Source organism: Squalius cephalus (genome assembly GCF_949319135.1).
Source record: "Squalius cephalus genome assembly, chromosome: 7".
Lineage (NCBI taxonomy): Eukaryota > Metazoa > Chordata > Actinopteri > Cypriniformes > Leuciscidae > Squalius > Squalius cephalus.
Genome location: NC_137128.1, coordinates 26,552,696 through 26,568,869, shown reverse-complemented (window position 1 = coordinate 26,568,869; position 16,174 = coordinate 26,552,696). Strand labels below are relative to the sequence as shown.

Here is a 16,174-nt window from a genome sequence, read left to right as displayed (position 1 = left end):
GATATTTCATGAGTGTTAGTGACATCATTCAGTAGCCTGCCGTATTCCCAGAGGTGACTCAATCCTCAGCTACCGCGAGTCTGGAATACCAGGATGGACACGGATACTCCCATTATAAAGGAATTTGGTACTTTAGTGCCATATATGGAGTTTTTGATATCAATCACGGCCAAGAAGGGGGAAAAGGGGCGTGGCCCGCATTGAGCGCCTGTTCTCATTGGTTGCGAGGTAAACAAGGGGAAGTTCTGGATATGCATACGCTAAAATAGGAAAAGAAGACAAAACTACCAAACTTTACCGAAGTCTTTCTTTCAGTTCTCGACAATCTGTTTTGAAACTTATTCTACTCTTGTTGCTGACAATGTCTTCGCAGTTCAACAGAGGCCCAGCATACGGGTTTTCAGCGGAAGTGAAGAGCAAGGTAACTTACGTGGAATAATTTATTAACTATTTCAAAACCTTCGTTAAAACACAGACATATTTTGTTTGGCATATTGTATCTTATATGTAACGGAAGTCTCATTCTGATGAATCCAAAGTGTTTCAACAAATGTTTCGCAAACTTCCTGGTGTGTTAACATGTAACACGTGTAACGATACAAAGTTAGATAACAATTGTGCTCCATGTAATGCATATTGAATTATATTATTTACTGGCAAGTAGCTGTAAAGTGAAAGTAAGTAAAACGCAAAAGAAGTTACGGAAACGGTAAAGAAAGTTCTCAAGAAACTCTTGGGGCGTTGCCTCCAGTCCTCAAATATGTCATTGTGATCTGGCCTGAAAGAAAACGCACAGTTTGTGCTACAAAAAAAAAACAAACAAACAAAAAAACACCTACAAACCCTGCCGTAAGTTCACATTCCTCCTCCTCAAAGGTGTTGATGTGTTTGTAGAACACTTAGTGTCGGTTAGCAGCCCTGACATTACCCTGACAGCCAGATTTATGGTGATTGAAAGGTCTTTAATTTCCTATATGCCATTAACTGACTCACCTACATGTTTATTTATCCAATGTAGGGCATTGGGTGATCATGTAGAGCTTATTGAAATAATGAGCATGTAGCCTGATTATAGTATGATTATTGACCAGTGTCACATTAATCTTTCCTCTAGATTGCACAGAAGTATGACCCCCAAAAAGAAGAAGAATTACGAATTTGGATTGAGGGCATCACTGGGCGGTCAATTGGAGATGACTTCCAGAAAGGGTTGAAAAATGGTGTAATACTCTGCGAGTAAGTTTGCATTTATGAATGTTTATGTAACTCCCATTAATTATTTTCAAAGACTATTTTACAATATAACTTTGCATAACCGTGCGGTCTTGATCTTTCCTTAAAGGCTTGTAAACAAACTTCAGCCAGGGTCTGTGAAGAAGATTAACCAATCGTCCCAAAACTGGCATCAGGTGAGCTGACGTTTTACGCTCCTCTAAAATGTTTATTCCCAAATGTTTTTTGGAAAGCTGGAGATAAAATGTTCTGACATTGAACTTTTCTTTCTTTTTTTTCTTTCTGAGAACATAGTTGTCTAATGTGTTCACTTAAAGGTTTAGGTCACCCAAAAATGAAAATTCTGTCAGGAATTACTCACCCTCATGTTGTTCCAACCCCGTAAGATTTTCGGTCATCTTCGGAAAACAAATTAAGATATTTTTATGAAATCTGAGAGCTGGCTCACTCCTCCATAGGCTGCAAGGTAATTGATATCTGCTGTTCCAGAAAAGTCCAAGTGACTCAGTGGCTCAACCTTAAGTTTATCAAGTGACGAGAATACTTTTTGTGCGCAAAAACAAAACAAAAATAACGACTTTATTCAACTATTCATTTTCTTCTGTGTGGGCCTGAATGAATTCACAGAGTGTAACAGCGCAGCGCTTCTGGGTTGTACGTCAGAACGTAGGCTCACTATTGACCGACGCTGGTCATGCTGGCCAATAGTGAGCCTACGTTCTGACGTACAACCCAGAAGTGCTGAAGAAGTGAGCCAGCTCTCAGATTTCATCAAAAATATGTTAATTTGTGTTCCGAAGATGAACGAAAGTCTTACGGGGTTGGAACAACATGAGGGTGAGTAATTACTGACAGAATTTATTTTTGGGTGAACTAACCCTTTAAATTCCGGATAAGATTATCTTTTGTAGTTGAAATGAACGTCCAGCATGAAGGTTATGTTTCGTCTGTTCTCATTCAGCTATTTCATTTTGTTGCAGCTAGAGAATCTGACCAACTTCATTAAAGCAATCACCACCTATGGACTCAAACCTCACGATACTTTTGAGGCCAATGATCTGTTTGAGAATGGAAACATGACACAGGTTCAGACCACACTTCTGGCTCTTGCTGGCATGGTAGGCCCCGTTTAATGACATAATTCCACAGGAGAACAGCCTAACTGATTTTATTTCAGTCTGTAATTATAGATTCTCTCTCTGTTTACAGGCTAAAACCAAGGGCATCCACTCAAGTGTAGACATTGGAGTGAAGTATGCAGAGAGACAGGAGAGGGCTTTCGATGAAGAGAAAATGAAAGCTGGGCAATGTGTCATTGGACTACAGGTATGGCTGAACTTTGTACAAGTTTCTGTCATTCTCTTAAACTATCTGAATATAATTTATTCACAATCTTTAATCCAAAACTAATATGGCTTTATCTGGAAAGTGCCATGAAAATAGCTCATGTATGTAGCTTGTGTGCGTGTCTCTTTATAGATGGGAACAAATAAATGTGCAAGTCAAGCTGGAATGAATGCCTACGGTACCAGAAGACACCTGTATGATCCCAAGTCACATATTCTACCACCAATGGACCATTCAACCATCAGTCTTCAGATGGGCACTAACAAGGGTGCTAGCCAAGTGAGTACCACCTCCCATGATATTGCTCATTTTCTCATATTACTATCTCATTCTGATCAGTGTTATTATTGTTAACTAAAACTGTTAAAAGTTTTTGGCTACTTGAAATAACGCTTAAAAAAAATAATATAATAATAATAATGTGTGTGTGTATATATATATATATATATGTGTATATGTGTGTACACAACCATATTTACAAAAATGAAAATGTTTTGACAAAATAACTGAATGTTTTTACTTAGTTTGAAGGACTAAAATGACTTAAACTAAAATGAAAATAAAGCTAAATAGAAATTAAACTAAAACTAATAAAAATGGCAAAAACATAAAATTACTAATACTTAGTGCCCCTATTGTGCTTTTTTGTTTTTTTAATATTACATTTCATGCAGTGTGTAATACAGCTGTTTGTGATTGTAAAAGGTCTGCAAAGTTTTAAAGATCAAAGTGCACCACAAATACAGTTATTGTCTCCTAAAATGGGGTTCTTGCAGGACATTAAAAAGTATTAAGTCTGAAATTATTATCTCCTGATTCTAAGTCCATTTAAAAATATTGGTATTTTTTTTCTGCTAGGCATTCAATTTTAAGACAAGGTCTTACATCTGATTGAAAAATATATGCTTTTAGACTGTGTAGCGCCAGTTGCATAAACTTAGCCACTGTGTTAAGACCACAGTCTTAACACAGTGGCCAACTAGAAATTAGTCAAGTGGTAATCAGTCTTACTTTCTGATTCAAATTAGACCGATCTACCTCAGTTACATCTGACTTTAAAAAGTTAGCACTAACTTAAGACTGGTCTAAGCAGTTTATGCAACCGGCCCCAGGTCTTTGGAAGTTACCTACCCATTTTGCAACTTCGTGTTACATATGTCTTTTTACGTAGTGCGTCAGTGCACACTTCACCAGAGATGAGTCAGTGAGGGTGAGTCGCTTGGAAGAAGAGAGCGGGAAAATTCGAGCATAATAAATGCAAATTTAACTCTCAATAGCTCGAAGATTACCGGTTTTGGAGATGGTTGGCAACAACTAATGACAGCAATGAAGCCAACCAATTTATGCCTCAAGCAGGCTAGGCTCACGGAAAGGAGGGGTTTGGTTTTCAGACTCTTTGAAAAATTAGGTGATGTCCCATGTACAGTATGAGAAAATTAGGTGATGTCCCATTTACAGTATGAGAAAATTAAAGTTTTATTTCCATATTTTACCTTTGATGCATATAAACCTATTGTAGGAGACCTCCAAAACAAAATGAGAAACCTTTAAAATGGCATAATAGGGGCACTTTAAACTAAAGTTAAAATGAAAACTGAAAATAAAAATATAATAAAATGTGGTTCTGAATCTGATCTGTTCCTTGTAGTCTGGTATGACAGCTCCAGGGACCCGCCGTGCCATCTACGACCAGAAAAGTGGCACCGACAAATGCGACAACTCCACAATGTCTCTACAAATGGGCTACACTCAAGGCGCCAACCAGAGCGGGCAAAATTTTGGGCTTGGCCGTCAGATCTACGATGCCAAATACTGCCCCAAAAGTGCACCCGATGCGACTGGAGAAGGAGCTGATGCTGTTGGCTACACGGATTACCAAGACGAGGGCTACCAGGGTTATCAGGATGACGGTCAAGATTACTGAATTGACCAATCGCAGGCTATGAGTCTGAATAAGAAGCTAAAGGGAAGTTGATACTTCCTTGTAAACAAAAGACCCAAAACATGAAAGTGACCCATATGAAACATATCACTTATTTTTTAACTATATCAATGTTCTTTTTTATAAACAGTATGTTTGGTTCATTTGAAACGAGAGCCCAACAAAATATGTTAAGTGTTATGCGTGTTGATATTTCTTGTATTTTATATGGTTCATTTGACAGTCATTTAATTGAACAACCTCTATGATAATATTTAGTATTTGCTTAATTGTAGGTTTAGTTTATTGTACATTTTATTTGATTTTTTTTTATTTGTTCAAAACGCTGATCTTAAATGCAAGTGTGACTGGGGTTATTGTAAAGTTACATTTACATAATCCCAAATAATGATTTTTCTTCTTTTCTAATCAAGCCTTCTTGTGAGGAAATTTGATATTAAGTATGGACGAGAAAGAGCATTACGTGAGTCTGATTCATTTATTGAATATAGAACATGCTCCGGGGTTTAAAACCACTCTGCAAAATGCTTTTTCTTGTCAGTTGAGCATGTGAAGGAGAATTTTTGCTGTTACAGTTGAAAGATGCAAAGTTAAAACAGTGAGGGTTTCAATATGGTGAACCTTTACTGCAGTTATGTGGTCCATTTTGTTAATTTAAGAGCTTATTTTCCCAGTAATATTTTTGTTATTGTGTTTTTAGGCTGGAAATTTAGAGCACATTCTTGACATGCACAAAAAGGAAGGGGTTATCTATCATTTCAGCAACATTTTTGAGTCATTTCTGCTTTTGACATTCTAAACATTCGACTTCCTCAGTTGATGCGAGGAGATGAATGTGCTCTTATAATACACTTAACTGTCTCACATACAATCTGTAATGTGTTTTAAATAGTTCATCTTTGTATTAGTGTTTCATTTTCTCATCAAATATTTTACTGTTTGTAGAGCCAGACCAACTGGAGCATGTCTTGTTTTCTTTGGATTATAGTATTGTAAATGGAAATTGAAGTATAACATTGTGAGCCTTGAACATTCCAAATTAGGAACTGGATTCACTACTTTTATTCCACAGTATTTGTTCTCATTCCAAATGGCTAAACCTTTTGTACTAGACATTGGAACATTTTAGGTCTGCTTTTTTAAACCTTTCTCGTGGAATATCATGGTTAAATGAATGTAGTAAATACTGGGTTTATAATAAAAGATGATGAACAAGAGGTACTGTTGTCAGGATTCACTTAATTTGATAGCCTTTTGCTCTCTGAAACAATTAGTATATAACAAAGCTAGTATTTAATTTTCAGTCCTATACAAGAGGAAGATAACATTTGAAATCACTTGCTTAGGCCTACTTCCTAATGGAAATCCTGGATCCATTAATCAATGATCCGATAAGAAAAATGATCAAGCAAGCAGTGTTGAGTCAGATAATGAAGCTGATGTACTACATCCTCAGACACTGGAGCAGGGCCCACTAATATCCTTAATGGACTGGTGCATAATAAATCTGAAGAGGGGACTTGCCTTCAGAAATTGTTAAATTACTCAACACTGCCATCATCTGGCATTGAGTGAAAAGGACAGCATGGTATTATTAGCTACACATTAAGAATAGTCTAAATTATAAAGCTCCTAACGAAAAGAAATGCTATTTAATTTTTAACAAAGGGTAAGTGAAAGGATGTACTTAACGCTGTGAAAATGCTGATTGTAAAACTGGAGGTCAAACTAAATATTTTATTATTTAGTTCATATTTTCAAGTTGACCCTGATTTATGTAATTTGGTAATTGTTAGTTAATGCATTAAACGATGCTAACTAATGGAACGTTTTAGTGTTACCAATACATTCAATAAAGATATTTTTACTGCAAGTCTCAATCGAAATTACGTTTTTGTCGCTTGCACCAGGTGGCGCTGCTTAACAAGGTCTCACCAGTTTCTCCGGTTCTCGCCAGTTTTTGCTGCCTGAGGTTGAGATTTTTTTACAACTTCACTTTGTCGACACATGTGCAGATTTTTGCTTTTAAGGCCTTACTTGTGCCTCTTCTCAAACAGCCCTGCTGTAAGCTTGTCAAAAAGGCTCTCTTCTTGTTAATGAAATGCCACATTCCATGTTGACACGCCGCTCACCTCCCCACGCTTCAGACTGATTTACCTTCATGACTCCTGTTGAAGCAGGTAACCTGTCACACAGACGGCATTGTGCAAACATTATATTACACAGGTAATCTATGCATTTTTCTCGGGAGAGCTCACCCGAAAATGGAAATTCTGTCAACAATAATCCCCTCATGTCGTTCCATTTTTTTAAACGGCAAAAATATCTCACATTAAAATTAGTTTTAACCATTCAAACAAATCTGCTTTTCTTATTAGTTAAAAATTAATAAATGTATTTGCACTGTATTAGTTTTTGCCTTCAGGTTGGGGGTTGCAAAAAGTATTTTAGTGAAATCCAAAACAGATAAGATAGGCTAAAATGAAATACAGTTATAAAACAACTAAAAGGGGATACTGAGGGGTCCTCATCATGATTAATGACAATCAAATGTTATATAACGGAATAATATTTGTTCTTTGGTACTGTTCTGCTTCAGTGGCTCTAAACAAAGTAACAATACATTAGGCAGGATGACTGTTGAATGAAGCTTTAAAAATCATAATGGCTAAACATAATGGCTGTTATATGACGAAACATGTCTTTATGTTTGTGCAATGGCCTCATTTTCTGCTGGTTCTGTAATGCTCTTAATAACTCCATGTAGGCCTATACTGTACTTATAACTATGTGCAGTGTCCTTTTCTTATATCACTCAGTTCCACTTGACCCCTGGCAATTCATAAGCTTTTGTCAATATGAAGTGCATAATCTTGTTGCCTTTAAACCTGCATCTTATTTATTGTAAACCAGGATTTCAAATGTAGCACATTACAATGTTTCTATTTATCACAGCTAAAAAGATAACTTTATTTCAAAGGTGATAAGACAGTTGTTCTTTTTCTAAACCGTAAAGCACTTGAGTGTTAAATACAGTAAACTCATCTAGAAGTAACTGAAAGCACATTAGTGACGACTTCTTTCAGGTGTGAAACATTGAGTGTGACACTCAGAAGCCAACACAACTTAGTTACTTATAGGTAAGTCAGAAGAATAAGCTGATTTCCGCTAAGTAAGGTTCACGTGTGTTTAAGACCATATGGCAGCACTCCTTGGAACATTCAAGGACATAGTATTTTTTACTTTTTTTTCTATGATAAAAGTTTATTTTTGGTTTAACAGAAATCACAGCATTTCAACTGTACGGATTTCTTACAGGTATATTTGCAGCCATCTGCTCAATTATATTTGTTGCCATGTTTCTTGTCTCTGGGGCACTGTGCAAGCTCGAGCACCACCAGGACATTCCAGCATCACCTGCCGTGTAGATAAACGTAACCCTCGGGTCTGATGAGAGCTGCGTACATCTGCTTAGCACTTCATCCTTTATACTGTTTGTGTGTAGTGCAAGAACTTCAATGACACGGAGTTTGTTTGTTTTTTAAATAAAATCAATTTTTATTGGTCTCTTCAAGACCAAACATTTTTTCATAAAAACAGTAACAAAAAGTAACATAAATTATAAGCAAAAAGATAAAGAAATACATAATGATTTTTTGTACAACACTTAAATATTATGGAAATCAGAGCATGACCGTTTTGAAGTTGGCAAGAATACAGCTGTAATGCTATGAAGAAAATGTACATTTCTCTTATTTACAGAGAAGTGACAGCTCTAGACATTTAAAGGCAGTCAATGTGACTGAGAAAATAAATCTCCACAGGAACTCCTCATTTGATTTCAAAACAGGAAAATACACAAGTAGTCTCAGGTCATTTAAGCTTTTGAAAGACAGCGTGTGTACCAGAAAATAACTTCCACGTTTGGATACTTGAAATGACTTGACGGGCAACAAATCTTTCAATGTTCTGCAGATCTACTAATGCATGTCTTTGTCTGTGGATAATGCCTTAAGATAAATAGTGCCTTTACAATAAGCGTTCTCAAAAGTACTGGCTCAAGCTTATGTAGCTTATTTGGTCCGTATTTTAGTGGTAAGGTTATTTAATTTCTTCCCCAAGCCTTTTAGTTATGGGAAGCACTCGCAATGGTGCCTAACCATCAGGTCTTTTGACGTCACTCTGCCAGATTTGTCTAAACATGTAGCAGATCCTTACAGTGGCCTGCACCATATAACACATGCTGCTGCTTGCAGAGTTCCAGGCACATTTAGTTCTTTCCATTCTGATTAAATAAAAGAGCCTATTTTTGCACAGACTGGGATTTGAGTGTCCACCACATACATGATTCAGACATTGTCTGTTATAACAAACACTCCTAAAAGTGCTTTAGACCTTTTCAGCACCAGTATGTTATTTTGGCAGGTTACGAATGGTGGTTTCTCCTCCCACGTCATTGGTTAAGGTCTTGTGTGTGATTGATTTAGACAGCGGACATCCTCTAGGACTTGTTCTCGATCTCGGCGGGCGCAATCATCATGGTGGTGGTTTTCAGCGGGTAGTAGCGGCCACGCCAGGTTTTCCAGAACACTCCTTGTTTTCTCTGGTGCCTTTGCTTTGGCGCAGGAGTAACGAAATACCTGCCGTTTAGGTTAGAGCGACCACAGTTGCTAAACCACCAACCACCTGGAAAGCCAAAAAGGAAACCTATTAAAATGACAACATAACCCACATAGAAAGATTAAATTTATGGGCAACGGCATCATGATGTTACCTGATAGCTGTTTGGCACAGTTGAGGTCATTTTTCTGGTCATTGTCTTTGTCGCGGGTGGAGAAGGGCACTCCGGATGCTTCGGTGGACAGAGAGCTCTCCAGGTTCCCAGCGCGCCTCTCCAGAATGCGAAGGGAATAGTTGTTCTCCTCACCGTTCAGATGGAAAGGGTAGTTGATGCTCTGAATCTCATCCCGCCAATCAGAGAACTGCACTTTGAGGATGTAGTTGCCGCCTTTGGACACAGAATGAATCTTCTCCAGGCCGAGCCAGAACTCACCTGAAAGCAACATTTAAGAAGGATATTTAAGAGACTGGTCTAGGAATAGGCCAGGAGATTTAGTCACTCTGCAGTTAAATCATTTAAAGGCATTAGGGATACAGGATTTGACAATGTTTCCTCTCCAGCCAGGATTGATCTGATCCTCTATCCTTAATCTGCCACTCTACATCCATTATTAGTAGGTAATCACTTTGCCTTAATCAAAGTCTACTGACAGAAGTGGCTGTTTGCTCAGAGCCTGTTGCTCACATGAAAAACAGAGTTGGTTCACATTGGATTCTTACCATTCAGGCTCCCAAAGCCAGCTTGATATGCCTGCCATAGTTGATCGAAGTCTACAGATCCATCCTGTCGTCTCTGGATGACTGTCCATCCTCCTTCTGTGGATTCAAGCACAAAACAAAAGGATTAAAAGCTGTTCTCCTGAGTGATATTTTTTGGGGGTGGGGAAGCAATATGCAATATGCTTTACCAACAAAGAAGCCTTAGAGGCTCAAAACACATAAAAGTACCACCTACCGGGTGTCATTTCGCAGAAGACCTCAAAAGGCTGGGAGTCAGTGGGTTGGATGGTGTACAGCCCGCTTGAGGTCTCACCCCTCAGGAACAGCACATGACAGTCAGAAGCCATAGCTGAAAGACACAAAAACACCACAAATATAATTCACATGTCTACAAATGACCTTTATCCAAGCCTGTATCCAAACAGGGATTTTAAAGTTGGCACACGATGGATATTGCTCACACGTACAGGATAAGTGTTTATCACATTGTTTAATGGTGAACTAAACCCTTATCTCAAACACTGAACCTTGAACGTGTCAACCCAAGCACACAGAAGACAACATGGAGTTTGTTTTGAACTCCAGGGCAATAGTCCAAAAATGTCGTATTGGTACAAAAGAGCGTTCAATGCTATACGCATTGGCATATATTTCTCAGACACTGACGCTTAAAAGGTGCACTATGTGGCTCACTTTACAAACATCTGCCAAACAAAGGCAGTTTCACAAGAGAATTCTGACCTGGCTGGAACAATTGAGGGTGTAAACATGACCTTTCCCCCAGTTCCCAAGCAGAGACTTCCCTCAGTTGCCTCAGACCTCTACAAGCATTCCCTATTCCCTGCCCCCCTTTAGTCCAGCCCTTCATGCGTTCTTCACGTGCACAGCACCCCTCCTCTGACATCACAATGCATGGACAGCGAGTGATCCGGGAATGCCGAGGCTGCTGCTGCTATTTGAGAAGCAACTGCAAAGGCCCTCAAGGCGCTATACGTGAGAGGAGTCAGATACCCCCCCCAAAAAAGGGGGTATCTTGGTGCTGTCTATCCTGAAAAAATTGGATGCTGTACTTTAAATGACTATATATATATATATATATATATATATATATATATATATATGTACACAACTATATATAATATAACGTAATATAAGTCATATAGTCATATATATGCGTAGTTTTCTAAAACACAGTGTAATAAATATATATATATATAAATATATATGTATGTATGTAAGGCTCGGCTCAAAGCATATGGCATTAAGTGAAGTGGTCTTCTCTAGTCCGGCACACTTCTCATTCACTACAATAAAAGGGGTTGTCTGTATGGAGGCAGGGGGGTCTGAGGGGGATAGTCTGGCTCTGACAGATCTAGGGTAAAGGTTACATGTTTTCTGAGAGAAATGACGTGGTTTTGGAGTGCTGCACACAACAGGGAAAGTCTGTACAAAGTTCACGGTCCAAAAATATGCACTCTGTATTTTATAGTTTTCACTGGATTAAAGCCAGGAAATCTAATCTAAGGTACAGGATATAATCTGAAAAAAAATAAGCACTCCCTTTGGTCTTTGGCCCCTTGGCCAGATTTGTAACAAATCTCTGCGTGCTTGTGACCCTGATTTAACACAGTCCGAGACTGATGAACTTGCACACAATTGGAAGGAGTCCAGGGAAACTGTTTCTTTTAAAGCATTCTTTGGATCCCACTGATGTCAGAACTCGCCATTAAAGGCTTTATTGTGTTGGTTTGGATGACTGTTCTGGCCCATGTGTTTCTGCTAGGTTCACCTTTCACCTACTTAGAGGCAGCCATTGCTCTGAAATGGAGTTTCTTATAAATGTACCATTTCCTACCATCACACACCTACAGAATTAAAAACATAATTATAATATTCAAGGTTAAATGTTTGAGATATTGCCTAATTTCCATGCGGAATTTTCTAAATGTTTTCAAGATAATTATCCTATTTGGACATGTTAATCAACATTATGCAGTTCATTACATCACTATCTATGTGCAAAACAAGTCCCAGCCTGCCGTTGGCAAGGGCAAAACTTCATGTTTTACTTCAGTATTGATGCAATTATAATATAGGGTGTTAGAGACTGTTTTGGCAGAGATGGTCCACTTAAATGTGAATGGGAGAATTTGTAACGACTTCTATAAGCAAGCATTTACATTTAGAGCACTCTTACTAACTTATAATGTATTTTTTTGTGTGTGTGTTTACTGAAACACTGTTTTTTTTTAAACACAATTATATGTAAAAAAAAAAAAAAAAAAAAAAACTTACCATCAGGTGAATCTCGCTGTTCAGAGCTCGCGTTCAGATGAACTTCATCCTCCTTCCGTTTGAGAGAAGATCGTTCGTTTTTCATTTGAATCTAGTGCACATCACATGAATATTTTGAATAAGTTTGTAGTCTTAGATTTCATATTAATAACCACACTATTTTGTACGTATATTTTGTATCATAGTATTTTTTTATTACCTGGTTTTGGAGAGTTCGAATTCGAATATTTTGTTTATCCATTTTTTCTTGCTGTTGCTTGATGCGCTCGACTAGGTCATCAATGCGTTTATTTTGCGCCTCCAGCATCCACTGAAATAAGAAATGGTTTGAGATCAGTCTTTAATCAAACTCAAAACGGGGGCTTTTCCAAACCTCAGCAGACTGAAACGATAGTTACAGTGTTGACAATTAAATTCCTGAATAACCGGTCCTGTATAATCTTTTCAAACGACACAGCTTTTCTTCTGCATCGTAATGAAGTTCGCGCAGACAATGAAGATCTAAACAGCTTGTTTATTGCTGAAACATGAATCAAGGGGCGAAGGTAAACTTTCCAGGAGGTCAGTGCCTCGGACATTTTTCTTTGTCCGGACATTGATAACTGCTACCTTGCACGTACAGCACGGCATTGAGTTCATGCCATGAAGCGGTGTTCACGCCCACAAACTTTTCTGTTATGCGCTTGTGTGCGGGTCAGTAGTATAATGGAAATGCAGGCTTTTCAAATCACTTAAACCAATCCAATTAATTCTTGTTTATTTAATTTAAGTTAACAAATATATGCAAATACACATCAAAGCAAACATTACAATGCATGTCAGGCAGAAATGTGGTTAGCCTTTGACTAAAACAAAGACAAAATGCTTCACTTTCTTTTAGCCCTGAAATAAGGTTTTTCACATAGCCTACCTGAATGATCCGCGCATCACTGTAGTTGCCGTTGGCAGCTTCCGAACCCTCTCCTTGCATCAAGCCATCTACTTTTTCTTCCATCTTATTCATTCTCTCATGGTCCTTCTGCCTGTCTTTGAGCAGCTCCTTAGTCTTCTCCCGCAGATCCGTGGACACGTTTAGGACCAGCCTCTCACTTTCTTCCAAACTCTGGGCTTTTGCTTTCAGCGCCATGCTGTCTTCTTGAAGCCGTTGAGTCAGCTTGCCAAGCTCGGATACGGTGACGTTGAACACCTTCATCTTTATGGTGATGTCTCTCACCTGGCCTTTGGTCTTGTCCACATGTTCTTTAAGACCCTGACCTAGCTGCAGCAACCCATGTGCAAGCACATTAACATCATCCCATGCTGCATACTGAACTCTCTTCTCTTTTCCAGCAGCAGCAGCTCCTCTCCTCTCCAGCGGGAAGCTTGACCCGGAGGTTGCCAAGACTGTGATGCATAGCAGATTTGCCAGTGGTACCTTCATCTTGCTTGTTTTGTCTTTGGTTGTCTGGTTATTCTAACTTGTAGTAGAGACCGGTTAGCTGTCGCAGTATTCTGAAGAGCACAAGCTCATGCTGTTGAAGGGCTAACTTGTTTTTATACCCGTCTAGCATGATCTGATTGGCTGGCTATGTGGAGGGAGTGTGTCTGCTCAGGTTTCAGCCTCCTCCCCCTTAAATGTATTTGCTTCTAATGTGGACCATGATGTAAGAATGGACACGGTTGCAACCAGAAAGCCTATCGATTTCTCATTATTTTTAAGATTTTGAAAATTGAGTGTAGGCGTACAACAATAATGAATATTGAGCAATTTATGTGATTCATATGTTTGTATGTGTAATCAGTTTGACTTTTGGTCAGCGGTTTCATTGATTATATTATGTTTAATTTAAGTGTTTCTTTTTTTGCACATTGTTTCACACAAACAATCCTATACTGAGACAGTGAAGTACAATCATACAAACCAGTATTGATTTCAGTTGGGTACATCCTACCCACTGTTAATTTTCAATTAGCTGACATTGATAAAAAATACATTATATAGAAAACTACATAGTTTAGAGAGAAAATATTTCGTTTCTTTGGTCTGAATGGAAATCAGGGTTTTCCCAGTGTGAAGTCATTATTGTGGCAGAGGCTTTGTGTGGAGCGACGAGGTGAACGTGCCGTAGTTGAGCGCTGTGGTCTGTTCCTCTGTGAGCACAGAGCAGTGTGAGAATTAGGGGAAAGTTCATGCTCACAGAAAGCCAGCATTCACTAGAGCCTTCTGAAGACTACACTCGGTTACCTCTTCAAGTGATGCCTTAGATTTTGCCACACCCATAGAAAAGCAATACTCCTATTTAGTTATTATTGTTGTTGTTGTTGTTATTTTGTCTTGTGATACAAAGGATTAGGTGTGTATTCCAGTTAGGTGATATAAGAATACAAGTGTTACAGGGTTTATCCTTTAGTATTCGAAAGCTTTTCAGGTTTTCAGAGAAAGATTTCCTTGTTTTTACAGTGTACTTCGCTGACATGGTCAAAACAGGATTTGAAGTTCTGGTAAGTGGAGCAGAAGCCAGGACTTGACTGTTGATGAAATTGAACTCGGTCACGACTGGAATTATATCTCTAATATAAATATAGGTCTTTTATGAATGACACTATTGCTCAAAAGTTTAGGGTCATATATATATATATATATATATATATATATATATATTTTAAAGAAAGTAATACTTTTAATTATTTTGATCAAAAGTGACAGTAAATAATTGCAAATTGTTATAAAAATATATTTCAAATAAATACTGTTCTTTTGACCTTTCTAACATCAAAGATTTCTGTGGGGAAAATAATCACTATTTACAGAAAAATACTTTCAACATTTATAATAGTAAGAAATGTTTTCTGAGAAGCAAATCAGCATATTAGAAGGATTTCTGAAGTATCATGTGACTAAAGATTGGAGTAAAGATGCCATTACAGGAACAAATTATATTTTAAAATATATTACAACTGTCTTTTTGTATTATAATAATATTTCACAGTATTACCTTTTTTTATCAAATGATTAGGATTAGAGACTTCTTTCAAAAACTTTATACCGACCCCAAACTTTTGAAAGGCACTGTATGACTCGGGCATTAATCAAATGCAGAAAACCATGCCTTTAAATGCCTGTGTAATCTTTAATTTGATGCATCTAGGTAAATATTTCACTTGAATTTCAAGCCTGAAGGGTGCTTCATGGTTAATGCTGGATTGACAAAGCATTTTCTACTTGTTCCAGTGCTTGTAAACCAACTCTCAGGGTGTGTTTGCTTCTCAATGCCAATGACGTGAAGCAAGCAATAAAACAAACACTTATTGAGTTGTTTCATATGCACGCCTTTTGGTGGATCACTCTAATTGAATCACATAACATGCCATTGTTTTAACACTCTTTAACACTGTTTTGTTTGGTACTTGGATAGCTACAAGACGGGTGACATCTTAAATCAGCTGACCTACCGCTCTTTATAATGACGGGTCAGAAAATTTGGTATGGGATTTTAATGTACGCATCATCTGCGAAGCACAGTGTGTATCCATCTCTTCTAGCCAAAGTCTTTTCAGATGCTGAGTAGCCCTGAAGTCAACAATTAGCATATGAATGACAGGGATATTCAGTATCTGCCCTGTCTACGAGTTTCCCAGAAACACTGATGACAGCAGTTAGTCATCTGCCCGAATCACATGCCGGAACAAAGAAACAGCTGCATTTTTGACTCTAATATGCTCCCGGCAAGACAACCTTTTACCCACATTCTAAATACGTAACATCTGCATCACACTAGATAGAACATCAAGATTTATGTGAAAGAGGCACTATAGGTGAATAAGCAATGGATGTCCAAGGAAATGATAACAGAATCATTGTCGAAAAAAAATCATAGTTTAAACAAACTTAAGAAGTCTTGAAGAAGTTTTGTTAATACAATTATGTTTTGGTAACCAGTTATTAACAAAAGCATTACAGAGGTCACGTGACAACACATAAATCATGCCCTTGTTAGCTGTCACATGATTAGCATAGGACTCTATTGCATTTATTCT

The 16,174-nt window shown here is 37.9% G+C and overlaps 2 protein-coding genes across 2 annotated transcripts; one reads left to right on the top strand and one right to left on the bottom strand.

The window, feature by feature from the left end:
- The first annotated feature begins 212 nt into the window (after positions 1-212).
- cnn2 (calponin 2) lies at positions 213-5,748 on the top strand. Its single transcript, XM_079875894.1, has 7 exons — positions 213-421; positions 1,115-1,236; positions 1,343-1,409; positions 2,214-2,351; positions 2,443-2,559; positions 2,713-2,859; positions 4,229-5,748. Exons 1-7 carry the CDS (start codon positions 362-364, stop codon positions 4,502-4,504), a joined length of 927 nt encoding a protein of 308 aa, XP_079732020.1. The 5' UTR covers positions 213-361; the 3' UTR covers positions 4,505-5,748.
- A 2,025-nt stretch (positions 5,749-7,773) lies between these two features.
- angptl4 (angiopoietin-like 4) lies at positions 7,774-13,665 on the bottom strand. The gene is made up of 7 exons (XM_079875973.1): positions 13,068-13,665; positions 12,357-12,467; positions 12,158-12,248; positions 10,098-10,211; positions 9,863-9,958; positions 9,297-9,575; positions 7,774-9,208 (listed from the first exon to the last, which is right to left on the bottom strand). Exons 1-7 carry the CDS (start codon positions 13,575-13,577, stop codon positions 9,024-9,026), a joined length of 1,386 nt encoding a protein of 461 aa, XP_079732099.1. The 5' UTR covers positions 13,578-13,665; the 3' UTR covers positions 7,774-9,023.
- Between the last annotated feature and the right edge of the window lie 2,509 nt (positions 13,666-16,174).

Coding starts and splice junctions, on each gene's coding strand:
- angptl4 (XM_079875973.1), bottom strand. CDS start 13,577: ATGAAGGTACCACTGGCAAATCTGCTATGCATCACAGTCTTGGCAACC. Junction 12,249..12,356: donor TTCGAACTCTCCAAAACCAG/GTAATAAAAAAA, acceptor GATGTGCACTAG/ATTCAAATGAAAAACGAACG. Junction 9,576..9,862: donor TGGCTTTGGGAGCCTGAATG/GTAAGAATCCAA, acceptor TGTTGCTTTCAG/GTGAGTTCTGGCTCGGCCTG.
- cnn2 (XM_079875894.1), top strand. CDS start 362: ATGTCTTCGCAGTTCAACAGAGGCCCAGCATACGGGTTTTCAGCGGAA. Junction 422..1,114: donor CAGCGGAAGTGAAGAGCAAG/GTAACTTACGTG, acceptor TCTTTCCTCTAG/ATTGCACAGAAGTATGACCC. Junction 1,410..2,213: donor CGTCCCAAAACTGGCATCAG/GTGAGCTGACGT, acceptor ATTTTGTTGCAG/CTAGAGAATCTGACCAACTT.